The sequence below is a fragment of the Sarcophilus harrisii genome, chromosome 3 (genome assembly GCF_902635505.1).
Source record: "Sarcophilus harrisii chromosome 3, mSarHar1.11, whole genome shotgun sequence".
In the NCBI taxonomy this organism is placed as follows: domain Eukaryota; kingdom Metazoa; phylum Chordata; class Mammalia; order Dasyuromorphia; family Dasyuridae; genus Sarcophilus; species Sarcophilus harrisii.
In genome coordinates this window covers 509,762,788-509,790,030 of record NC_045428.1, presented here as the reverse complement: position 1 = coordinate 509,790,030, position 27,243 = coordinate 509,762,788, and the positions used below count along the sequence as shown (strand labels likewise).

Here is a 27,243-nt window from a genome sequence, read left to right as displayed (position 1 = left end):
TAGGATACGTACTGACCTGTGGTCAGATATCATTCTGAGGTGCTACCGAATTACCAATCTATTATCCGCTATCCCCTATATCAGCACCACCTTAGCAGAGTGAATCTCTACTACTACTACTACTACTCTACGAATGTAGATTGCTTTCTCATAGATATACAGTCTTTGACAGTTGTTTAGAGTTCCGAGAGAATAAACATTCCCAACATTCAAGGGAGACAAGATTTGCACTCAGGTCTTCCTAGCTGCAGGGCTAGCTGTCTGTCCACTCTACCATATACTGTTATTATTTAGTTTACAAAATAATTATCCTAAGTACTTAGAATTCTGGTAATCAACTGAAAAAAAATAATCTAGAGGGGAGACAAATTTTGTTAATCATGTCTGATTCTTTGTGACTCCTTTTGGACTTTTCTTGGCAAAGATGATAGAGTGGTTTGCCATTTCCTTCTCCAGCTCATTTTACAAATAAGGAAAGAGACAAAAAGTTAAGGGACTTGCCCAGGATTACACAGCTACTAAGTGTCTGAGGCCATATTTGAACTCATGAAGATGCTTTCCTGACTCCAGATCTATCCATTCTGCCACGTAGCTGCTCTGGGAGTTGGTAAAGTATAATGTTTTTCTTTTTCTTTTTTTTTTTTAATGAACAAGAACAGTCATCATGGGATTAAGACTGCACCTCATGAATGTAATATGTTCTCCCATTTTGCATTTTAGTTACATATATGTAATGGGCTGAAGCTCTTGAAGCTCTCGTTGCACTGAGATCCCTCTTAGCACTTGAGGCTAATTAGCAATTGAACAATACTCTATTAATATATGCTTGGAGAAAGAATGGCCCCGCACATTCTCTGTGCAAGTTTGATGTGTTGTATAGGAGATTGCGTAGACGCTTTGGTGGGTGGAGTGAGAGAGGCAGAGGCACTGCTGGTCGGATTCATGTTGCGATTGCTCTCACTTCATATCGCCATTCCCCTTCACCAGCATTTTCCCTTATTCTGACTCCGGCTGATTCTAATATACTCTGGGTGTTAAATGTGGTCATCACACATATAAATCTCACAATTTGTATATTATGAAGCAATAGTTTTATTCTTTGGATAAAGTATTTTTATGATAATGTTTTAAGAAACAAAATTAATATGACTATAGTATAATATGTAACACAAAATAAAGTGCCAGAATATTTCCACCAGTATTCATTTAATACAAGATAAAATTTAGAGAACATTTTAATCATGCCAAAAGGCATTAAAAAATATTGAGCTCAAATAAAGGTCATCTCTAAAATTTGTTTTTTTCAAAATCTAAAAATAATTAGACTCCAATACCAATAAATACTAAAGTTTCCAAACAGGAATCTTTAATAAGTGTTTAGAAATTCGTTTTGGCTGACTTTGTGTGAACAATTCAGGAGACCAGTCACTTGGAATTTCAGCAGCTGAAGGGGGCTCACTTTCAGAAAACGAAAGTCTACACTTAACATTTGAGAGGGAATCAGTCCTGAGAGCTACATTTTTGGAACAACAGCCACTACTGTCTTCCCAATTTTCAAATTCAGAAGTAATTTGTTTCCTAGTTGTCACTCTGTTCTTTAGATGAAATTCTTTCTCAATTAAACCTTTATCAGTATTTTGTTCCATCTTCCTCTTTTTGGTTTTGGGTTCCTCAGTTTGATTAGGGGTACTGCAAGCAGCAGGCCATTTATCTGGGCCCCTGAAACTTAATCCACATTTTTCTGAGGTGGGAAGTACAGGTGAAGGAAATGCTTTTTTTGTAGTGGGGAGAATCCAATCATCAAAATTACTTTCAAAGAACTTAATAGGACTACTATTGATTAATATTTGCTGTGAATCATCAGCTATGGAAGTATGCCTAGATTTCAGACCAGCTGAGTTTTTATTTTTTAGGAAATTGGGGGTAGATTGCTGTATGCCATCTTCAAAGGTCATCGCTGATTTTTTATATTTGGAGTGCAGATTGGTATAAAGTCTAGGATATTTTTGTAAAGATTTTTTAATTCTATGGACTCTAAGTCTATGAGGAATTGGGACAATAGGAGTTGACTGTAAATATGGGACAAATTCTTGGCTATCTCCCAGATCATACTCTGAATCTGATTGAAAATAAGGTGAAGAATGTGTTCTTGTTTTGTGAAGTATGTTTTGTGAAGATGACCTTCTTCGAAAATGGCTACAATTATCATCTATAGGACTAAGGCTAAAATTAAACAAAGGATAATTTTCTGTCAAAACAGTTTCCCATGTTGGCAAAATGCCTTGTGATTTATCAATATATTCTGCCACAGTTTCCATTTCTTTGGCACTAACATCAAAGAGATCAGCAGAAGCATTATAATTGATATCATGAGTAGAAGAGTCATTTTGAAGCAAGTTTTCTTTTACAGATGTAGACGTTATTCCTTGAAATTCTGGCATTAATGTAAATGCATTTGTACTCACATTTTTATTATAACAAGTATTTGAGCTCTGCACAAGTTTCTTGCATTCTGTAAAAGTTCCTTCTTGATTCTGTAGGCAAATAGAATGTCCTTTATTTCTTGCACAAGCATCAGAAAACACATGATTTTCAGAACACAAAGAAGTAGCTGTTCTGTCCATTTCTGAAGATTGCCTTCTTCCACATTTCACAGAATATTTTGTATTGGCACAAGAATGAATATTTTCAGAAGTATTAGTACTTGAAATAATTTCAACTTTGTATTGTGGAAAACTGTTACTTTTTTTAAGAGAAAGGTACATTCTAAAGTCTTTTGAAGCCTGAGGTAGGGCTGATACATTGGCATTAAGTTTAGCACAGTCAGAATTTTCTTTTCCTTTAACACTTGTTGAAAAGCCATTGGCTATGTTAAATTGTTGCATTTCCTTTCGGGAAGTAGAGATCACTTTAGAGCCACAGCTGGGAAGAACATTACTTTTGCCACAGTTTTTCTGTTTTACTTCTGACTTCAAATGTGGTACAGACATATTCCCAGTAGCTTTCTGTGGACTTACTAATAATCTGCCACAATGACCATCCACTGGACTGAGGTTATGACAATTTGTGGCCTGAGCTGTCATGTTCTCATTTTCAATAACTGCCATAAAAGCATTTAGACTTTCAGAGAATGGCAGATCATCCCAAATTTCAGGGTCCTCCTCCTGTGTATCACCAGCACTTGCTTTGTGGCTAGGAGATAATGTTGTGTTAAATGATAATCTCTTCTGAAAGCTTGAAGAGAAGTCTAAATTGTGATTCTGGTGATAAACTAAGTTAAGCTGAGAACACTTCTCTTTTGTCTCCAGAGTAGCAGAGGAAAGATTTATGCTGCTTTCTCCAAGTGACTGCTTCATTTTTAAAAGGCGAAAACTATTTTCATTATTGGCAGCTCCAATCTCCTGATCGTTTTTAAGAATGACAGTCAGATGACTAGCTGGTAAGCCAGATTCTGTATCTGGCTTTCCCCTTTCACTCTCCTCACTCAGAGACAAGTGAGGGCTGTGACAATTCTGACTAGGGCTGTGATGATTACTGACAAGGGTGACCTCAGCAGAAGGGGCCCTCTCTTTCTGCTGTAGGAGAACACCATCGGCCTTACTCTGCTCAGAAATGGAGAAATCTTCATCATCAGCTGGTTGTATAACAACTGGAGCGAGTCCAAGGAACTGCTGCCAAAGCCCTGAAAGACGATCTCTGTCACTTGACTGAACAAAACCAGAGCTGCTGCCAGAGCTACCTAAGCTGCTGAGCTCACTGCTAGGGTAATCACCTTCCAGTAAATGGCTTTCAAGGAGCTGTGGCCCACAGTGAATGTTCTTGAAATTAGAAGACTGCAAAAGGTGATCAAAGTAGTTGATAACTGTGTACCCTGTGAGATCTGAGTTTGGCAGGGAAATCTGGCAGGCTACTAGTTCTTTAATGTTCCTGTCATTGTGAGAGCATTTTTTAAAGAAATTACTAGAAACCGAAGTCTGTTCACCTTGGTTTTCAAAATTCTGCAGGAGAAATGAATAAGGTGACATTAGTAACAAGATTTTCCCAGTTTTAACCAAATACCCAGCAAAATTTTAGGAGACTAAAGCAAGATGCAATTTCACATAGAATAATGAGTTATATTTTTCCTCTTCTATTATAATTGTGAAGTTATCTTTTGGAAATAGTTTTTCCTTAGGTAGTGTTCTTTATGTATAGAGGATAATAAAGTGTCATAAGTGTGGAAAGGTAGAAATGGGCCAAATTAGGAAGAGCTTTAAATGCCAAACAAAGAAGTTTATATTTTACCTTGAAGGCAATAGAAAGTCACTGAAGTTTATTCAGAGAATAGAGAGAATATATAGCTAGTCATATACTTTAGAAAAATCAGCTGAGTGGAAGATACTTTGGAGTGAAGAGAAAAACAAGGAAGGGAGATCAGTAATTAGAGGGTTATTGCCATAGTCCAACCAGGTGAGAGGTGATGCACTAGGGTGACAGCTATGTGAGGAGACATTTTTGAGATACAGAAGCTGCTCAATGAATATTAGTTGAATTTTTATAACATCTTTTCTTGAAAGAACTTGAAATGAGATGAAATAACCACCTCTCTCAGCTTCATTTGTGTCAATATTCAGCATTAGAAAAAATACATGAGGCAAGAGGGAAAAACCTAGTGCTTTTTCTTTACTTAAATGACAATAGTATTTACTAACTAAATGATTTTAAAATCACTTGAAATTGTAAACATTTTTCATTGCAAAATCAAAATTAAGATGGTTTAAAAATCACAACTTACTAGTCTTCAAGGAATTATAATAATAATGATAGATAGAGGCCTAGTAGACAGAATGGTGATCTCTCATTTCAAAAACTTTAGTTCAGGTCATTCCCCACTGACTGGGAAACCATGATCCTGATCCACTATCTATGGAATGATCCATTGTCCTCTCAGAGCTACTCAGTAGGGCTAAAAAATTGTCCAAAAGTTGTTGGTTAGCACTGGAAGAAGTAGTTTGTATACTGGAAATTCCCTGTACCAAGCAAATCATTGCTACAGTTTTAAAAAATACTATTTTACATTTTCATAGTATGTTATAATTTATAATGCATTTTCAAATGCATTAACTCATTTGATTTTCACAACAATCCCGTGCCATAGATAGGGTGGGCATTGTATCCTTAATTTAGAGAGGAACAAAGTGAAGTCTAGTGTTTCACTCAAATCTGTACAACTAGTAAACTCAAGAGTCAGGAATAGATCTGGATTCTCCTAACTTCAAATTCATGTTTTTTCTACTACACTACATTAATGAAGTCCAACACATATTTACAAGTAGGACTACAGACAAATCATAACAGAACAATAATAACTATATTATAGAAAAGCTTCAATTTGTTCATAATATATCTTGTGTGCCTTAAACCTGAAGAATTCTTTCAAACTATTTTTTCTCCTCTCTTCAGAGAGAGATCCTCATCAACAATTCATAATATAGGTACACAGATTCTGCCTTGTTTTTCTTTCATTATTTTTTATATACTATAGGAGGATATATACCCAGTTAAAAAGATAAGTAGGTTAAAATTTTAGTTTATAGGATAATATAAGCAAAATCTGGAATGCAAAATGTACTAAGTATCAGAAAAAAGAAGTCAACACGTCTGAGATCATAATATCGAAATATTAAATTTAGGTCTTTGCAATTGTGAAAACCCTAACAGGGCCCCCCCTCCTGAATACATAACGATTTGACAGGTGTCAAATTTCATCAGCTGAATCGTTTAAACTATTGACCCTGCTAATTTTAAACTATATTCATATTACTGCAGGTCCTTGTCCTTATGAGGCATCCCCTCAAAACTATCTGGTGAATGAAATAATGAAATAAAATGAAATGAAATAAATATGAAAAAATAGAATAACATTTTTAAAGAAAGTGTTAGTTTTAAATTACCGTCACTCCAAAAATAAAGGTTCTCCCAACAAAGCAGGCTTGGACTGCTTGAATTAATAAATCCTGTATTGAATTACTGCTCACTGTTGCTTCAACTTGATCAGAATCTTTTATATACCTTGAATGGAAGAGAAATTAAAAAAGTGAACATAAAATCTCAAAAACTATAATAAAATGAGAAACTACAAAATAATTATCTTGAGAGTATCAAAATTAGTCTTTTGAGTTGTACATCGAATTGTGGTGAATTTAGAAACTATTGGTCTCATACTGGACCTTTAACTTCTGTAATACTATTACTGAAACAAAAACTACCTTCTGCAAACCAATCTGCAACATATTCTTAAGAGACTCAATGTACAGAGGATAAGAAGTTAATTTTGCATAATTAGAACTTTTTCTTTTTTAAAGAAATACAATAATCAAATATAAAATATGGGGAAAAAAGTAATTTAGAGAATATATTGTTATCTACCTATAACTAGGATCTAATGAAATATGGAGTTTCGGATTGGTCCTGATTTTGGGGAGCTACTGTAATGACACTACCAGTTTCCTTGACAACTGAGGGTGGTACCCGCTACCAATGGGACTGTAGCCTAAAGACCCTCCCTTTAAAGCCAAGGGGAGTCTCTGTTCTCCTTAGCAACCCTGGAATCCCCTACTGTTTCTTTGATCAAACTGAGTTACAACCACTTGGATAGCCTAGGTCAGCACACACTAACTTGTATCCTAGCAATTTACAGCTTTATGACAAATAATTTATAGGTTCAAAAGCTTTAGAACTGGAAGGGACCTTTTTAGCTGTGTGACTATGGGCAAGTCAACTATTCTGAGCCTCAGTTTTCTCATCTGTAAAATGAAGATTAAAAATACTTATACTATCTAAATGGTGCAAAGAAGGGATTTTATAAAATGCAAAGTACTATATCTAAATGTGAACTATTATTTGAATAGGTATAGTGGAAAAAGTATTGGGGGAAAACCAGGGCATTCTGACCATGGGCAAATGTCACATGTATTTACTGTGACTGGTGGTAGAAAGCCTTATAAGGAGAAGATATAACAATCTAGGTGGGAATAAATGAAAGCCTTTTTATTAGGATGTTGGCAGTGGGAATGAAGAAGAAGGAAAACTTAAGAGAAATGCTACAGACAGAACTAGAAGCAATTGGTAACAGGATTTTGCATTATTTATTTCAGATGACTATTATGAAGAAAATTCTTTGTAAACCATGTGGGCTATTAGTGTTGCAATACTCCTGGAATTTTTAGCACCTGAATACATTGGAAAAGTTTAAGCAGGTCAAACTATGCAACGCTGGAAAAGCAATTAAATAACGTGGTCTAGAATTTGGCAGATAGCTTTCCAAAACAGCTTATTCCTCAAGAGAATATGGCCTTTTTAACCTTGACTTCAATTTAGATAATCCTTCACCTGGACAGGATCATTACTCTATTTTTCTATGTTTTTCCACTTTTTATACAGGCTTTGTAACTTCTTATCCTAATTTCAAGGTCCAATTTAAATCAATAGGACCTAATTACTGATTATTGATAAACATATTTATATGTATCCAGAAAATAATCCTTCACCTTTTTATGCCTATTTTTATCACCTTGTAAAAACTTATGACAAAAGGATTTTTTAAAAAAAGTTTTTAATGTTATGAATGTTTAAATATTCCATTTAGTTACTGATTTAAAGTATACTCATATCTATATTATAGTGACATATTAAGAAACAAGTGAAATTACCCATTAAAACATCTTTACCTGTTTAGGCAAGTGGCAGTGATACCAAAAAATGCATCTAGGCAGCTTCCAAACACAGTAATTACAAACAATCTGTTTGCATCGGAAACTTTTAAGGAGAGTTTATATCTATAAGTGACATTCTTGACTTCACCAGTAAAGCCACATTTGGAGCAATCAAACCTGGAAAAGTAGAAAAAGAAAATGGCAGGATTAAATGGTGTTCACTCGTGCATTGTTAAAAAATCATAAACTTACCTTTCTCCAATAAAAAGCACCTCTCTAGTAAAAAAGGGAAATTGAAATGACAGATTTTTAAAACTTGTGTTTAGTACAAAATATTAGGATTCAGGTTAGCTTCCTCTCAGACTCTCAAACCTAATTAATCTTTTCAGAAATATTGACCTTACATGACCAATACCTACTTTTTGAGGTAAAGGCATATATGGAATAATGAAAATGAATGAAAAATTACACAGCATGTATTTATGAAGCACCCAAACCACCATTTATAATTTTAGTGACATTTTATTGTTTTAGAGGCAGCATAATGAATTCAGAATCAAACCAACATAAGACCAGAGTTCTAACCTTTATTTTTCTGCCAAGAATTTAATGATTAATATTATATTATTCTCCTTGTTTTCCTTATTCAAATATGGGAATAACTTAATTTCCTTTTATCAACTTAACTGGAATATGAGAATTAATTAGGTTAAAAAATCTATATGATAAAACACTGCTAGCTTTTTGAAGTCAAGAACTAAATATTATTATTATTACTATCCCAAATATATTTTCCCTCTAATACCTAATTGCAAAAAGTTCATCAAAGTATAGTATTCACTCAAATTTTTTTTCATTATGGACTTAACATCAACAAATATTTCCTTGCACAAAGAACAGAAGGATTATATAAAACTTTACATCTATTAAAAACATTTACATAGTGCTATCACATACAGTATACAATAAATATTGCTTTGATATTCATTTTTCAATTTATGATTTTGAATAGGGGAAAATGATTTATCTTTCATTTTGTCCCTGACATACTTACTGAGAATGGACAATGTTTTTTAGTATTTTTTTTCCCTCATAGAAATACATTAACATGGATCATCAATTATGTGGAAGGGAATAAAAGGCAGCTTCCTATTTTACTGAGAATATTAAGGCTATTTTAGTGAAGTCTGCTAACTACTCTCCTTCTCAAGACTATTCTTCATTGGCACTCATTGTCTTTTCCCCTCCAGTCCTAAAGAAAAAAAAAAGGTAGGCACAACTGTTCACTGGGGCCATCCCTCTACATGGGCCCTTGATTTCATACCTTTTGGCTTCTTCAACTACTTTGTTCTGATTGTTGCCTCTAATGAATTTTCAATCTTTCCCTCTCCACTGGTCCACACCTATTTGCCTAAATACATACTTGGGTTTCTTGAATCTTAAAAAAAAATCCTTCTCTTGACCATTATTCATCCACTTGGATGCTACCCCAGTCTTTTTTCCTTTTTCAATGTTAAATTTCTTGAAAGTTGTTTATACCTAATGCCGCTATTTCCTCACTAATTAGTATTAGTTTTCTCACTAATTGCACTATTATCCCCACCATTCTACTGAACATGTTCACTCTAAAATCAACCACAATTTCGTAAATATTTGTCAAAGGTTCCCTCTACTACTTCATCTTCCTTGACCTGTTTAAAGCATTTAAACAAATGACTACCCCATCTAGGAAATTTCTTTTTGATAACTAATCTTTCATATGTTCAGATTTAATAGTGTTTTGACTTTGTTCCAGGATTTTTTGTTCTTTCACCGAATCTGATTTAAGTTCTTCTGCCATTCTGTTTTTCATTTCAGGGTTTACAACTTTGATAAAGTTGCTCAACTTTTGTTCTAAGTTATTTATTCTCTTGCCTAGTTCTTCATCAAGAGCATCAATTTCATTATTTTCTTGAAAGCTTTTAAAAAATAGATCATCAAATCTTTCTTAGAGTTATGAAGTTCTCTCTTTCTTTCTTCTTTTTTTTTGCTGAGGCAATTGGGGTTAAGTGACTTGCCCAGGATCACACAGCTAGAAAGTGTTAAGTGTCTGAGGCCAGATTTGAACTCAGGTCCTCCTGACTTCAGGGCTGGTGCTCTATCCACTGCACCACCTAGCTGCCCCGAGTTATGGAGTACTTGCTGATAATCTAGTCTTTATTCTCTGGGTTTTTTTATTTTTTATTTTTAAAATATTGCAAAATTAATTTCTTCTCCAAAATTTTATCTTGAGGTTCTTTTAATTGATTGTATTTTCTGGATTGATGTTGTTCTGTTTGTTCATTTTTTTAGTAATTCTTAGGAGTAGTAGATCCCTTCCTTTGCTATTTCTAAACTTCCTTGGCTTGGTAACCATTAAAATTTATTTCACTTTTTTGTTCCTCAGGATAATTTCTAGGGTGGAAATAGAAGTCTGAAAGTAGCTACAGAGTTGTCACTAACTGATAAGAACTCTGAGCCTTGTCTTGTCCCACATTTTTACATAGAAATGATGGAGAGGTAAATAAAGGCCTCTCTGACACTAGTTCAGATCCATAGTTTGTAGTGTACTCCTTGGAGATTATCTCTTTTGTTGTGTGGATTACCTCAATGATGTTTCTTTTAGCTCATCTCTCTCTATAAGTTAATACCTATTCATTGTTCTTGCAATAGTTCTAGAGGGTTATTTAATTTTAATTAATTTAATATTTTTTATCCAGTTACATTCAAAACAATATTTTTTACATTTGCTTTTAATACTTTTGAGTTCTTTCCCTTATCCCCACCCACAATTAAGAAACCACATGTGAAGTTATAAAAACCCTCAAGAAAAATTAAGTTAAAAATAAAAAGAATGAGAAATAGAGAATGTTTTGATTTGTATTAGACATAATCAGTTCCTTGTTTTGGTATAGATAGGATTTTCATCATAAGTCCTTCAGAATAGTTGTAAATGATTGTACTATTAAGAACAGCAAAGTCATTTATAGCTGGTCATCCCAGAACATTATTACTTTATATACAGTATATTTCACTTTGTTCATGGAGGACTTTCCAGGTTTTTTGTTTCCTGAGAGCATCCTGCTCATCATTTACCAGAGAATACAAATATTCTAGAGATATTTGCTTTGAAATTTTTTTTTTATAATTGCTATTGCTAATTGTATGTTCCCCCATTTATTCTCTATCCTTTCACCCTGTCCCTCCACAAGTGTTTTGCTACTGACCACTCCTACCCCCAATATGCGCTTTCTTTTATCACCCTCTCCCTTCCTTCTCATATCCCATTCCCCTCTTATTTTCCTCCAGAATAAAATAGATTTCTATACCCCTATTGAGTATGTTTTTTCCCATTTGAGTCAATTCTGATGGGAATAAGATTCACTCACTCACCCTCTTGTTCCCTCCACTGTAAAAGTTTTTTCTTACCTTTTTTTTTAAATGGCAAATAATTTGCACCATTCTATTTCTTACTTTTCTTTTCCCCACTCCTCTCTTACCCTTTAACTTCACCTTCTAAAAAAGATATTATCCCTTCATATTCAGCTCACATCTGTGCCCTCTGTCTATATATACTCCTAACTGCCATAATAATGAGAACATTCTAATGAGTTACAAATACCATCCTCTCATGCAGGGATGTAAACAGATAAACCTTAGTATGTCCCTTATGATATCACTTTCCTGATTACCTCCTTATGTTTCTCCAGAATCCTATGTTTGAAAATCCTGATTTGCTGAATGACTACCTTTTCCTTTGAAAGATTATACTCAGTTTTGGTGAGTAGGTGATTCTTGGTTGTAATCCTAGCTCCATTGCTCTCTGGAATGTAATATTCCAAGCCTTCTGGTACTTTTAATGTAGAAGCTGTTAAATCTTGTGTTATCCTGAGTGTGGCTCCACTATACCTGAATTGTTTCTGTTTGGATGCTTGCAATATTTTCTCCTCGATCTAGGAGTTCCAGAATCTGGATATAACATTCCTGGGAGTTATCATTTTGGGATCTCTTTCAAAAGGTGATCAATGAATTTTTTCAATTTCTATTTTACTGTCTGGCTCTAGAATATCAGGACACTTTTCCTTGATAATTTCTTGAAAGATGTCCAGGCTCTTTTCTTGATCATGACTTTTAGGTGGACCAGTAATTTTAAAATTATCTCTCCTGGATCTATTTTCCAGGTATGTTGTTTTTCCAAAGAGATATTTCACATTTTTTTCTTTCTTTTTTCTTTTTTTTTGATTTTGCTTTATTATATCTCATAAAGTCATTAACTTCCATTTGCTCAATTCTATTTTTTAAGGAATTATTTTCCTCAGTGAGCTTTTGTACCTTCTTTTCCAACTGGCCAATTTTGCTTTATAAGGCATTCTTTTCCTCATTAGCTTTCTGTATTTCCTTTTGTATCTCAATTCTTTCCCTAATTTTCCCCTCTATCTCTATTACTTGATTTTCAAAATCCCCTTTGAGCACTTCCATGGCCTGAGCCCAATTCTTATTTTTCTTGGAAGCTTTGGTTGTAAGAGTTTTGACTTTGTTATTATCATCTGTGTGTGTTTTGATCTTTCTTGTCATCATTACTTTCAATGGTCAGAAACTTTTTTTTGTTTTCTGCTCTTTTCCCTAGCCTATTACTCTGCTTTTAACTCTGCTAACATGGGGCTCTGCTTCCAGGGTAGAGGATGGACTATCCTAAGCTTCAGGGATTTTGTGCAGCTATTTCCACAAATCCTTCTAGAAATCTGACCACAAGCATTTTTTCCTCTCTGGAGTCATTAAGTATGTCCCGCTTCAGAAGTAAGATCTAGTGTGCTGATGGGGCTGTGCTAGAACTGCACACCACACTCCCACCTTGTTACTCTCTTTATTGACCTTCCGAGTCCTCCCTGATGTCCCTGAGTTGAGAGGTCCAGCACTGCTGCTTATTCAGAGGTCCCACCTCGCTGACCCCGAGGCTGGGCAGGAGTTGGGGCTGGCCTACCCTGGGATTGTATGCTGACCTTTCACTGGTTTCATAGACCTTTTCTGTTGATCTTTCAGGTCACCTTTGGTGTCTTTGGGCAGAGAGGTCTGGAAGTCAGCAGCACTGATGCTCACTCAGAGATTCAGAGGTCAGGCTGGGTCCTGGGCTACACTCTAGACTCCCACCCTAGTGTCACAGACTATTTCTGCTGAGTTTCTAAGTTGCCTTTGGCTGGAAAATGTTCGACTCTGTTTTTGTTGGGTTTTTTTTTTTGGGGGGGGGGGGGGGGATATTTTGCCATTTTAAAATTTGTCTAGAGTCATTATTTTAAGGAATTTGAGCAGTTTTGGGGAGAAGCTGGGTGAGTTCCTGCCTTTACTCTGCTGTCTTGGCTCCATCTCTTTGGTAGGTATTGAGGGTATTATGTCACCCTCTTTGCCAGAGGCCCTGAAGCCATTTGTCTTGGCTTCATACATACCACATTCACCTAGCTTTCTTCTTATCTCCTAACATATCCTGTCTATTCTTTTTATTATTGACTCTTTAATGTGTTTCTCATGGATTTTCCCATGACTTTCTTCTACCTATTTCACGTTCCTTTTCTTTCACTCCCAGATTCAATTACCATGTTCATGGAGACAATTCCCAAGTATCTAGCTTCCTATCTCTTCTAGGTCCAGAGCATGCCTTGAGAACATTTCTATCTGGATGTTCCACTGGAAGCTCAAAAAAGTTAAAACAAAATAAAACAAAAAACAACTCTCCCCTCTTCCTCTCCTCAAATCAATCTAATGATTTATTTTAATCTCCTATGTGTGATAGCTTGGGTTATCTTCAAAGGGTTCTATGTCATTGATTCTGTCTCCACAATATTTCTCTTCTTTACTATTTATTTTATTTCTACTGCAAAAGTTCAAGTGCAGGCATTCATTACCAACTACTGAACTATCACAATACTCATGTGACAAGTTTTCTTATATAATCTATCCTTCATGCTGTTACTAGATTAATCTTCAAGCACTGATCTAGTCAAGACATTTTTCTATTGAAAAATCTTCTGTAGTTCCTTCTTATTTACCAGGTGAAATTTTTTTCTCTGGTATTTAAGGCTCTCCCCAATCTAGTACTATTCCTTCCTTTGAAGACAAACTAAGCTCCAGCCAGACTGAATCACTTTTAACCTCCATTTCTTTCTCAGTCTCCCCCCTATGCTGGAATGTCTGCCCTTTTCTTTTTGACAACCAAATTTCTAGCCATCCTTTAAAATCAAGATGAAATCTACCTCATCCATGAAGTCTGTCCTTTTCCTTTTTTTATTAGTACTAACCTCCCCCCCTCCTTTTTTCTGCTAAACAATTAAGGTTAAGTGGCTTGCCCAGGGTCATAAAGCTATTAAGTGTTAAGTCTCTGAGACTGAATTTGAACTCAGGTCCCCTGATGCCAAGGGACTGTGCCATTTAGCTGCCTCTAACCTTTCCTTTTGTACATCACATGCCACTGTTTTATACCTAATGTACTTATGATATAACATTGTCATAGTTATCTGTATTTGTCTTAACCCTATAATACACTAGAAATTCAGTGTGACTAGGTACAGTATCTTACATAAATATAAGAACAGCGTCTAGCAAAATACCCTGTAAATTGGTACTTAATAATAAAGGTTTTGTGAAAGAATTCTGAAATAAGTGGTTAAGTACAAATGGCTAAGACCTTATAAATATGGGGTTTAAGACAATGATTTAAGCAACTTGAATGATATGTAATAGATCTGAATTTCAGCCTAGGATGGTTATCACTTATATCCAGTGGAGTATGACCAGGATGGTAAAGGGCCTAGAATTTATGTTGAAGGAACAACTGAAAAAATTGGACATGTTTAGCTTGGAGAAAAGTCTTCTTTTACATTCAAGTTCTGTTATCCTAAGTGAAATTATCTCAAGGACTAGGGAAAGAGTTTTGGAGCCAAAAGACCTGGGTTTATATTTTACCTCTAATATTTCTACCTGTGTGACTTTGGCACATCACAACTTCTTAGTTTTCTCTTCTGCAAAATGAAAGAGTTTCACTAGGTAGTATTTAAGGTCCCTTTTATATTTATGATCCTAAAATAGTGAATAAACTTATTGTAAATGAACTCAGAGGGCAGAAGCAGGACTGATGGAGGGAAATTATAGGAAAGTAGATTTTGGCTCAACATCAGAAATTACTTCCCAGGAATTGTAGGTTAATATTGGGATCCGGTCAACTTCATAAGCCAATAATGCTGTTGAAATGTTCAAGCACAAACTGGATATCCATTTGTCACAGAAGTTATAGTATAGATTTTTGTACAAGAGGCACAGCTATTTTATCCCTCTCAACACAAGGATCTTCCAAGTGGTACCAAAAACTTACTGTGGAATTAGTAGTTTGCGCAGATTTATACTTCTAGAACTAGAAAAGGGAGTAGAGGGGAGTAGGGAAACAAAAAAATCTGAAAGCCCTGAGAAAATTTTAAAAAGACACTACTAAACAATCAGTTCTATTTTCAAGTACTCATGACTGATTTTCAGTGAGTGCTTCATTCTCTCCTTGATGAATAAGAGTTTATCTACAAATTGGTTAGCTTCTGTCAGGCCTGCCCTCAAAGCAAATTAAAACTATTTGATTCATATAGGAATTGAACCTGCAAATTGATTCACTAGCATGAGTTTCTTTACAAAAATTAAAAACCAAAGCAACAAAGAAAAAAAATTAGCTCATATTTTTATGCCTGCTACCACTAAACTTAAGGGCATGAGAAAATCCTTAGAGAAGTAGTGATCTTTAAAAGTTTGAGTCTTTTAATATATTTTTATGGAGGCTAGCATATGAAACTCCCCAACAAAAATAAGTGGACTAGGTAGAGGTAGAAGTAAAAGTGAGGAATTTCCCCTCCTCCCCCCACGATCTACAATTAATTTACCAAGTAAGAAAAGCAGTAAACGAAAGATTACCATAAGAAGTACATTACTTTATAATACTTCAACAAACATTACTTCTTAAAAAGCAAGGTTCAAATATTCTGTGTTTTATGTACTTAAGTGGTCTAAGTCCTTGTCTTTCAGTAGAAGGAATACCTTCCACTTGAAGTAAATTCTACAAAGTGTAAACAAACACTTTGCTACACATGAACTTTAAATTTTATATTTTTTTATTCTTAGGGTTCTTTCATTATTAAACTGTTTTAAACTGCCCCCATCTCCCAATTCAATCCCCCAAATTATTTAAAGAGCATGTACCCTAAATTACCTTTTAGAAACCAGGATTACTCTGGAGAAGCACTTTTGACATGATGGATAGATGAAACTGGAGTTTTGAATAGCAACTATAGAGGCGATGAGAAATTTTCTTCTTCTATTCATGTGTTCACTCTGTTCTATGACAAAAATAGAACCAGCTTCTGTAAGTGAATGACAAATTACCTCCTAATTGTACAAACTTGATATAAAACCCTATCAGGTCCTAGATTTGAATCCTGTACCTGCTATTATGACCTGGGAAATCTATGACAAGTCTCTTTACCACTCTAAGTTTTTAGTCTTCTTGCTTTTAACAAGAGGAGGCTGGCCTAAGGGATCTTTAAAAAAAATTGTTTTCTCAGTTAGATGTAAAAACAATTTTTAATAGGTTTTTTAAAATTTTGAGTTCCAAAATCTCTCTCCCCCTCGTTGAGAAGGCAAGCAATTTTATATAGATGAGACAGGTACAGTCATGGAAAACATATTTCCATATTAGCTATGTTGCAAAAGAAAATATAGACCAAAAAAAAAAAGCAAAACAAAATAAGAAAAATAAATTTTTTTTAAAGTGTGCTTTGATCTACATTTAGACTTTTTCTCTGGAAGCAGAAAGCATTTTTCATTATAAGCCCTTTGGAATTGCTTTCAATCGCTTTATTGCTGATAACAGCTAAGTTATTCTCAGTTGATCATTGTACAATATTGCTGTTACTGTATACAATTTGGTTTTGTTCACTTTACCTTACATCAGATATTGGTGGTGTAATGATACCTAGGTTACAAATTTGGAGGATTGGGAGAATGAATGGTGATATTCTCAACTGTAACAGGAAACTCAGGAAAAGGGAGAAGTTTTGGGGAAATGATAATGTATTCAGTTTTGGACATTTTTGACTTCAAGATGTCTATGGGACAATCTGAGATGGTGAGTAGATAACTAGAGATCCTAAACTGGAGGTTAGCAGAGAAATCTGGGCTAGGTATGTAGGATTTGAGAACCATTTATCCAGAGATGATCATTAAATCCCTGGGAGATGATGAGATCACTTAGAGAAATAATATAGAGGGTTAAGAAGGCCCAGAGCACAGCCTTGGATTAGCAGATGTTCCGAGGATAAAAATTCAGCAAAGGTGACTGGGAATAATAGTCAAATAGGTAGGAGAACCAAGAAAGGGTAGAAGAAAACTAAGAGAGAAGAATATATCAAGGAGAAGAAGGTGATCAACAGTATGAATGGCTGCAGAAAGGTCAAGAAGGATAAAGATTGAGAAAAGGCCATTAGTTTTGGCATTTAGGAGATAGTAATTCTGAAAAGAGCACTTTTAATTGAATGATGATGTTGGAAATCAGCTGTAATAAAGAGTTAAGAAGAGAGAGGAAAGGAGTATTGACTGCAGATGGCCTTCTTAAGCTGTCACAAAAAGGAGGAGATATAAGATAATAGTTAACAAGTATGGAAAGATCAAGTTTTTTTTGAAGACGAATCAGACATGGGTCTGTCTGTAGGCAATAGGGAAAGATCACCGATTAGTAAGAGAGTAGGGATTATAGAGGAAGCAATCTACTAGAGAAGACAGGAAGGAATAAAGGCTTGCAAATCTAGAAGGAATTTATACATGCAGAATGGTTTTCCTTGAAAAAAAAAAAGGGTCATTTCTTCATGTGAGATAGGAGGAGAAGATAGCAGGGGAAAGCATGAGTGATGTGAGATGGAGAGGAAGTAAGAAGATACTTCTTTTCCAATGGCCTCATTTTTTTCAGTGACATATGAAGCAAGGATCTTAATTGAGAGTATGGAAGAAGGTGGAATTATGAAAAATCTGAGGAGATAAAAAGATCTGGAAAAATTGCTGTGGTGAATGGAAGTATGACTGGACTAAGAAAGTGTAAAAGAACTGCCTTAATGCAGTGTATTCCCAGTTGTGATTATAAAACAAATGTGCAGCAGATTCGGTAGTTTTATGATTTTCTTCAGCTTCATTCAGTAGGATGTAAATAGGAGCAAGAGCAGTGGAGGGGGAAAAGAATAAGCATTTATTAAGCACCTCCTGTATGCCAGAATAAATGCTTTACAAATATGATCTCATTTGATATAAATAATCCTCAGAGGTGGATGCATTAATATCTCTCTTTTATAGTAGAGGAAACTTAAGACACAGTAGTTAAATGACTTGTCCAGTATGACTCAAATTAGTAAATATCTGAGATTGGATTTGAACTTAGGTTTCCTGAAAGTTATACTTTTCATTCTATCTGGTTAGCTGCCATTCATGTTCAAAGGGGACCAAAAATGACCTCACATGTTAGGATCAAGGTACATTGTGTCCAACTGTGGCTGATGGGTTAGAAGGGTCTACCACAGGTTGAGCCTAAATAATCCAGAAGAACATTCGGAGTGGAGAGGTCTCTAAATTTTTCCTTCAGGCTTCGTAAATCACAACAAACATTTAACCGATCACCCATATTGGGCAAACACGATTCTCTTTAGTACAATCAGAATACAAAAAAGGATGAAAAAGAGAAACTATCAAAGGTTTCTAGTTCACTTAGAGGAATAAAAGCAAATTCAGAAAGGGATAAGTAACACCAAGAAGTGTTAAAACAACCCAAAAATCCTCCAGATCTGGGCAATGCCCCAGCTTGGTAAACAATTTAGAGATTGCTGCTCAGTTGAAAACAAGCTGTGAGACTTGACTGCCCTCTAGTGTACCAAATAAGTCATAGACTTTATAGGTAGAAGGAACATTAATCACACTCCAACTCTGGAAAAGGATGAGGATTCCGCCTTAAGAGTGGAGGTGAAGTGACTTGCCTGGAGCACACAGCTATTTAACATTTGGAGGGACCAGGTCTTCCTAATGACCAGTCTCTGCCACCATCCACTACTCCAGGGACTCCAAGTCTTCATATAAAAACGTTCAAGAAAACTGAATAATAATGGAATCAGAGCTGCAGAGCTGGAAGAGACCTCAGAGGCCATCTAATCTCACCTTTTTTAATTTTACCGATAAGGAAACTGAACTCAGGAAGATGGAACTTCCTCAAAATCATACAATAAGAAACAGCTGAGTTTGAACCCAGATCTGCTCCAATCTTACCTCCATTGTTATAAGTCATTGGAAGTCACACAGGGATTAATAGGCAAAACCAGGATTCAAAACTAAGTCCTACATTATCTAGTCCTTGAATTGGCTGAAATGCCATTTTTAAAAGCATATGAGAGCAGAAATATGAGATTATAAATATGAAGCCTAACAACTTTAAAGAGATGTGTGATTAACCAAAGTTGCAGGAGATGGGCAGAATCCCAGTTACCATAATAGTTAATCACCATATATATCCACCCTTTGCTAGTATAGCCCAACACCACTCCAAACTCCAATTCTCCAATCTTCCCCCCCTAAACCTGAAGTCAGCCCCTCAGTTCACTTTTAATTAATTTAACTCCTAAAGGAATACTGTAGCTACAACTCTGAAGGTACCCACTAAGGGTAAAAAATTATTGATGGAGCACCTACTGGAAAATAAAGGATACATAAATATATTATGTATCTTGTTCCTTCAAGAAACTTATTCTAGAGCTTGAAAAAGAAGTTTTGTGTAGATGAAACTATTAGTAAAAATGCAGTGAGCAAGGACTAAGCCCTTTGGTATAGACTGAAATTTTCTTTTTTGTATTACTGGATGATACAACAAATTCAGGAAACCTGAATTCTAGTCCTGACTTTGTTACATAATTAGTGGTATAACTTTTGTTAAATCAATTTACCTCTCTGAACTTCAGTTTCCAGGTCTGCTTCAAGAGGAGACTAGACCAAAGTTTCTTAAACTGTGGGTGAGTTTCAAGCCCAGATGGGATCACGTAACTGAATGTGAGGGTCACAAAACTATAACTTATTATCAACAAATGTTTGATTTATATGCCGATTTTATATACCTATGTTGGTCAAGTAAAAATTTCTTGAGCAAAAAGGGGTAGAATAAGTTTTAAAAGCCCTGGCCTAGATTAGTTTATCATTATGTCCTTAACAGTCAACACAGCTATGATCTCATGGTTATTCCCTCCACCTGGTGGGAGCTGCAAGCTACCAATGTCTTCCTATCTCATGTATTACATGTTTTTCCATAAATCTTCTGTAGAGGAGAGACAGATAACATTTGATCTCCAGTAATATGTCATAATGATGTATTTTATAGCACTTTTGCTTGTATTTAAACACGCAGCTGATTTATACCAAACTAAGCCCTGTGGGTCAACTAATCTTGCTTTTTCAGAAATAGTAATGCTCCTTCCATGTTCTGAAATTGAATATTTCTATTCAATTGAGAAAAGATATTTGAAAGCAGCTTGTGATCATCTAAAATACTAAGCAATTTCTGAAATGCAATCTAGCTTCTGAATTCAGGTCACTGTCCATATGTACTTGTTTGCACAATATGAGCACTATTCTCTTCTAGGTCTGAAAATCTATGATTTTGAAGTTCATGGATTACAAAGATGATTTTTTTTAGTTCTCATGGTTTGCTATTGCTGTAAAACCTGTTATGTCATCTCTCCACTGGATTATATTCTCTATATCACATGTTAATAGAACTCAACTTGTGCTGAGGATAGCTCTTCCATTAAATAAATCTGAACTGGCTTTTAATCATGTTCAGATATTGGTTCCAAGGGCAAGCATTGCCAACTAACTCCAGTTTTTGCAAACATTTGTCCTAACAACTTTGTTGACTTAACTGGAAGTCTTTCTTAACTGATATTGGGAGGCATCACCAACTAGCAACATGGTAAATAGCACTATTAGTACATCAAGATAATCTCCAAAGTTCCCTTCAGTTCTTAATCCTATGGTCCCAAGTACTAAATTCTGCTTAGGCTCTATGATACTGCACAGGGAGGATGGCCTAGCAGGTAGAATGCTCTCTCACCCTTAATTCCAGCATTCATTAGCTTTCTGGGCTTCAGTTTCCTTTAGCAAAATGGGTATAATATCTGTGGTACCTATCTCACAAGGATATTGTGTGGTTCAAATGAATAAGTAAAGAACTTTACAAAAATATTCAAATATTAGTTAGTTTTATGTGGGCTCTGCCAATAGAATATAGAGAAGACACCAAAGGAAAAAAAAGACATGCCTTGGAGGAACTTAAAAAACACATGAAGAATAATGAAAACATATAAAGATTTTGAAGAATATCACCCTGCAGGATATTAATATATTCAACATATTATCAAGGTATTGTGGTAGGGTAAGTTAAGAGAAGTGGGCTTGCAATTAGGAGACTCATTACTTTGTAGTAATATATTTTAAGAATTTTTAGGAATTTTGTTTTGTTAAATGTTTCCCAATTACATGAAAACATTTTGTAAACATTCATTTAAAAAAATTTTGAATTCCAAATTCTCTCTCACTCTCTCTCCACCACTTGACTTGAAGGCAAGCAATTAGTTATACATGTGAAATCATACAAAACATATTTTCATATTAGCCATATGCAAAAGAAAACACACACACAAAACAAGGAAAATAAATTTAGAAAGTATATTTCAATCTGCACTTAGAGTTAATCAGTTCTCTTTCTGGAGGTAATATTTTAAAAATTTTTTTATCATAGGTCCTTTGGAATTGTCTTGGATAATGGGTCTTCAGAATAGCTAAAAGTGTTACACAGTTGATCATTGTTACAATGTTAATAAGCAATATAACCTCAGAAAAATCAGTTTACCTCCCTTAGTCTTGGTTTCATAGTCTATAAAACTGAAAATATAATCTTTGTTCTACTAATGTTACATTGCTGAGAGGCCAAAATCCATCAACCAATAATTTATTAAGATTCTATTATGTATCAGAAAGAGATTGCTAATTGGCACAGTTAATGCATTGCTTTAATCTGTTAATGTTTTCAGTTTGTCATCTTGCCTTGAAGTAGCTGCTTTTGTTGAATATGAATGTTGATATGAGAGAGGATAATTCTTGTGATCACCACTCTGTGACTTACTGTCAACAGATCAGAGCACTTCTTGCATGAAAAGTTTGTGACAAACTTAGAAGGAAAGCTGAGCCAATACATGATTGTCAATAGTAACGCAAAAATGGAGGGGGCAATTTTTAGGGATTTGGTGTAGAACACTACATTTATTCATTTGGGCCAGAACACTTAAAACATCAAAATAGGTTGGATGAAGATAACAGGAAAATTCAGAAGTTGCTAAATGAAAAATGAGGACTCCATAAGGTTTACTAGTAGAACAATTCATCTGTCTCTATAAAAGCTGTGATTAACTCCATTAAAAATAAAGTGAAAATGTAGATTTGGGATTTCATGTACAATCATCTTTTTTTCTATTCTATTATGTAATGGAAATGCTTATTTTATTTCTTAAGTTTAGATTAAGATAAATAAAAATTTAAGTTAAAAAAAAAGCACAAGCAAAGCTTAGAGAGATGCAGGATAATTGGTTCAGTAAGAAGTTAGATGAAATTTTTTATCTAATAGTAACAATTTAAAGTGTTTTTATGATGTCCTGAAGACTATTTATGGGCCAAGGATTGATGGTGTATATTCACTATTTAATGCATATTGTCATCAATCAATGCTGAAGTCACTGATTCTTATATTTCAGGATAAAGTCACTCTCTCTCTAACTGAAATTCCAAAATAAAGAACAGGTTTTCAATGTTTTCTTGTAAGGCAAGAGTCTGTCATTGATTCTATTCTAGCTGAGATTTACAAGATTTACAATTCCACTGTTCATTCAAAAATTGATTGAAATCTTCGGTTATATGGCAAGATGAGGTTATCTCCCAGGGCTTCAAGGATGACTCTATTGTCCATTTCTATAAAGGAAAAGGAAATAGATTGTCCTGTGACAATCACAGGGAGGATCTCTTAGTCACTGTTAGCAAGATTCTTGTGAAGTCCTCCTTAATAAGGGTGATCCTTCACCTGAAAAATGGTCACCTACCCAAGAGGCAGTATGGCTTCAGAAACGGCCAAGGAATGGTCAATATGGTATTTGTTGCTAGACAACTCCAGGAGAAATGCCAAGAACAGAATAAAGATAAAGAATGTACAACATTCATCAATCTGACCAAGGTCTCTGATACTGTTATTCGTGAAGGCTTATGGAAAATTACATCAAAATTTGGCTGCTCAGTGAAGTACATAAGGATTTTATGCCAATTTCATGATAGCATGCTTACCTGGATTCTGGATAATGGTGATGCTCTCATGCATTTCCAGTCACCTATAAAATCCTGATGCATGAGATTTTCAGCAGTTTGTCAGACACTTTCAATGAGAATGAGTAAATTATTTAACCTTAAAAGGCTACAATCTATGACTAAGTGGAGGGAGAGTTGAGCTGTGACTTTTTGTTCAGATGATAGTACACTCAATGCAGCCTCCGGGGCTGAGACACAACAGAGTATGGATTGATTCTCTCTGTCAGCTGTGCATTTTGATCTGACAACTAAAACACCAAGAAAGCAGAGGTTCTCCACCATTCAGAATCACATCATCCATATGTGTTACAGTAAATGGAGAGATTTTGAATGATTTGGATACTTTGGCAATATACTTTCCAGGAATGTTCACACAGATAATGAGGTTGATATATATATTAGTGGAGCTAGCCCAGTGTTTGGGAGGCCCTGAAGGAAAGTGTGGGAGAGAAGAGATATTAAATTGCCTACCAAACTGAAGGTCTTCAGAGCCATTGTACTGACCTTATTATTGCATGCCTGAGAAATATGAATGGTATACCAGCACCATGCCAGGAAACTGAATCACTTCCATTTGAATTGTCTTAGGAAAATTCTGAAGATCATTTAGCAAGATAAGGTACTGGACATTGAAGTCTTTTCTCAAGCTGAATTGCCAAGCATTCAAACTTTACTCCAGAAAATGCAATTTCAAAGGGCTGACTATATTATTCAAATACCAAATGTACATTTGCTTAAAAGAGAACATTTTTACAGAGAACACACACAAGGCAACCTTTCACATGGAGGCGATACAAGGAAACTCTTTAAGGTCTCTCTGAAGAACTTTAGTACTGATTATTAGACACAGAAGAAATTGGCACAACCACCCAGCTTGGTGGGCCCCTCAACAAGAAAGATACAAAGTAGAATTACAGTACCTCAAAAAACTTAGAAATATGCAAATTTGGATGTTTCTACTCCAAATGTTCCTTCTGAACCTGACATGTGGTACAGTCTTTCAAGCTCAAGCATACGTTGGTCTAACCAATCACAGTAGGTCACATTATACCTGTACTTCAACATAGTGACATGATTTTGGTCCTCTTTGAGCACAAAGGACAACCACCACCACCACTAGGAAGGAGCTGTCCAAGTCCAGTGGTAGGACAAAAATTAAGATGACTGGTAATGGTATAGGAGGCAATGGATGACCTTAGCATCCCCAATGTCTAAGCAAGCTCTAAGTGCTTTACAGCACCTATTTCAACCATCTTCCTCTCTGCTGGAACGAAATTGTTCTCATCCACCCATTCTGCTAGTGGAAGTCTTCACATGTTTGGGGTAGATGGTTCCCTAACTCACTAATGGATTTGAAGCCTATCACTTACCCTTAATCTGGTTTAATCCATCTGCTATTTTTAAGAGTGTGCCTGCTGTACATATTACAGTTTCTTGGAGCCACAGGTGAGAGCTGGGTGAATCACGTGTAACCAAAAGTGGATTAGTAGTGCTGAGAAGGGCTTGATAAGCCCTTTTACTAGAGATACTAGCCCTTCTGAACACCCCATATACCTAGAAGCTTTATCTCAGATAATCAAATCTTAGGTTAAGGATCAAAAGGGGTCTGTAGATAGATTTCAGGAAATCCATGAATTTGGATGGAGGAAAAAAAATTAAATCATCATTTCAATATATTTATGCATCTATGAATTTGAATATTCTGAGAACAAGTCTATAGGTTTCAACAGACTCCTAAAGGCATCCATGAAACAAAAATGGTTAAGAATCTCAGATCTAGTGCATTTCTCATTTTACAGATGAGAAGACTAAAGTTTAGAGAGTTTAAATGACTTTTCTAAAGTCATACAGGTGGTTGGATTTGAATTTTCAACCAATTAGTATAAAAGTAAGATATATCCAAACAGTTCCCAGGTAATGGCATTGCTGACATATCTCTCCTGTTCATGCCATTCTTTTTGCTTCCATTGCAACCATCTTAGGTCATGTTTTCTTGCCTAGATCATCAAAAAGTCTCTTAATTAGCACAACTGCCTCCAATGTATTCTAATCTCTAACCTATCCTTTATACTGAATACTTTTCCCAAGAGAAGGAAGCCCCAGTGTCAGAGAGCTGGGTTCAAGTGTCACTTCTGTCACGTACCTTTCGGTGGTTCTTGCAAGACTCTTTAAGTTGGACTGCAAATTCTTAACATGGGTTCTCTAACCCAGAAAATTACAAATTTGGACAAAAAATATTTCCAAAGTGCACTAAGTGTACTGCCTTCATCAAGTCACTCCTTTATTTCACAAATTTTTGGTGACCCTATGTTTCCTACAAAATAAATAATAAACTGTTATTCAAGATTTGTAACAAAGGTACATCTTATCTCTTCAACCTTGTAATTCCATACCCACGCATTTATAGCTCCAGTCACACTAAATTTCTTTCTATTCTAATTATCATTTCACAATCATCTCCTATTGAAGTTCCTTTTTTCTAAAGCCCAATTTTGAGTCTCTCTTTCATGCAACTTTTCCTCATACCCACCCCTTGAAAAACAATTATCCCCTCTTAAAATTTCTCATACGTACCTGAACTTCTCCATTTGACCTTTTTTTAGTCATTTCATTCTACTCATAGTAAAGTTATTTATATTATAACTTTACTATGTTATAATATACATTATTATATTTTAATATTATTTAATTATTAATGTTAATTATTATATATAATATAAATATTAATTAATAATTAAAATTAATATTATAATAATAATTAATATAAGTTCTTCTTCAAGATATTTATATTGTCTTTCCTTCTTGTTCCCAAACTGACAGTTGGGCCTTTCTTATTTTGGAGTTAGGAAAGACCTCAGAAATAATCAAATATAACCCCTCAATTTATAAACGAAAAAACCAAAACAAGGAGAATAGCAATTTGTTCAACATCCTACAGACTACTAGAAGCATGGGAAGTCCTGATTCAGGTCCCACTAATCTAACACTATGCCTTAAACAAAGTAGGCAATTGGCATTTTAGTTAAATTGTCTTAAAAACTATTATAATAATCATGGCCCACATTTCTATAACACTTTCAAGCATTGATTCTTCTTTTAAAATAGTTTTTGATGGCTTTTATCATCACCACTTTTCACCAGGATCTCTCCTCCCCCTTCCAGAAAGCCACTTTATGTAACAGTTTATTTTTAAACTTTATTTTTATAAACATAAACAGTTTATTTTTAAACTATCTTATTTTTAAAGATAAAAAGAGGGGAAAAATCAGCCTACCTAAGAATACACAAAAAAATACTGAAAATGTGTGTAATGTCTACTTGTGGATCTTTCAACTCTGCAAGAGGACGGTTTGGGAGTCTTAAGATTTTTTTTTTTTTTGAGACAAAAGGCACGTTTGCTTAACTTAGGGTCAGTGAAATTTTTTTTCTTTTTGTTTTAATACGCTAATAACTAATTCAACACAATTTCCTTTGAGATCCTGCGGGTTTTATTTTACGCATTTAAAAAAAAAACCATCATTCTGAGAAAAGGTCCCCTGGTCTTATCGGAGTATCCAAGAGGTCTTATGGCATAAAGGTTCTCAAACAACGACGTGAGGGGGTAGTCAATGCAAACATCACCCCCCTCCCCTTTTACACGAGAGAATAACTTACCCAGGCCTACGGCTTGCTCAGCAAAAGGACGGTTGGTATTTTTCCTTTACAGTGGAAAGCGGGTTTCCTGGGGACGTATCGTAGAGGGCAAACTGGGCTGTGTGAGGAGGTTCAGATCCCAGCAATCAGAAGGGCGGCCTTGGCCGACCCATCTCTCTCGGCCCCGAGTTTTCCCAGACGTAGGACAAGGAGCTGCGGTTCCCTCGCGCCGCTTCGTCTTGTGGTGGGGAAACCGAGAGACAAGCACCCAGAAGGCCTTGGGTCCCTAGGACTGACCGAGGGGAACAAGCTGCGCCCGGCCAGGGAAGACCGCCGAGGGTGGAAGAGGCCTAGGAGCCCCCGGGCGAAAGCCAGCAGCGTCACCCCCGGAACCCAAACAAATCCACTCGCTTCGATTTCGGTCGCTTTACTTCCTCAGTTTCTA

At 35.4% G+C, this 27,243-nt stretch overlaps 1 protein-coding gene across 4 annotated transcripts; it reads right to left on the bottom strand.

Annotated features, from left to right (window-relative positions):
• Positions 1 to 1,011: 1,011 nt before the first annotated feature.
• On the bottom strand, positions 1,012 to 27,243 carry DDIAS (DNA damage induced apoptosis suppressor). Of its 4 annotated transcripts, none has more exons than XM_012545306.3 (6): positions 26,820 to 27,243; positions 25,309 to 25,479; positions 15,949 to 16,075; positions 7,710 to 7,871; positions 5,934 to 6,051; positions 1,012 to 3,998 (listed from the first exon to the last, which is right to left on the bottom strand). In XM_012545306.3, exons 3-6 carry the CDS (start codon positions 16,059 to 16,061, stop codon positions 1,344 to 1,346), a joined length of 3,048 nt encoding a protein of 1,015 aa, XP_012400760.1. In that variant the 5' UTR covers positions 16,062 to 16,075; positions 25,309 to 25,479; positions 26,820 to 27,243; the 3' UTR covers positions 1,012 to 1,343. The 4 variants fall into 4 exon arrangements, with proteins under 4 accessions (XP_012400760.1, XP_012400762.1, XP_012400761.1 ...); XM_012545308.3 differs by having other exon boundaries at positions 15,949 to 16,070; XM_012545307.3 differs by lacking the exon at positions 25,309 to 25,479.

Coding starts and splice junctions, on each gene's coding strand:
- DDIAS (XM_012545306.3), bottom strand. CDS start 16,061: ATGAATAGAAGAAGAAAATTTCTCATCGCCTCTATAGTTGCTATTCAA. Junction 7,872..15,948: donor GTAATCCTGGTTTCTAAAAG/GTAATTTAGGGT, acceptor CTACTTTTCCAG/GTTTGATTGCTCCAAATGTG. Junction 3,999..5,933: donor CCTTTATTTTTGGAGTGACG/GTAATTTAAAAC, acceptor TTTCTCCTGCAG/AATTTTGAAAACCAAGGTGA.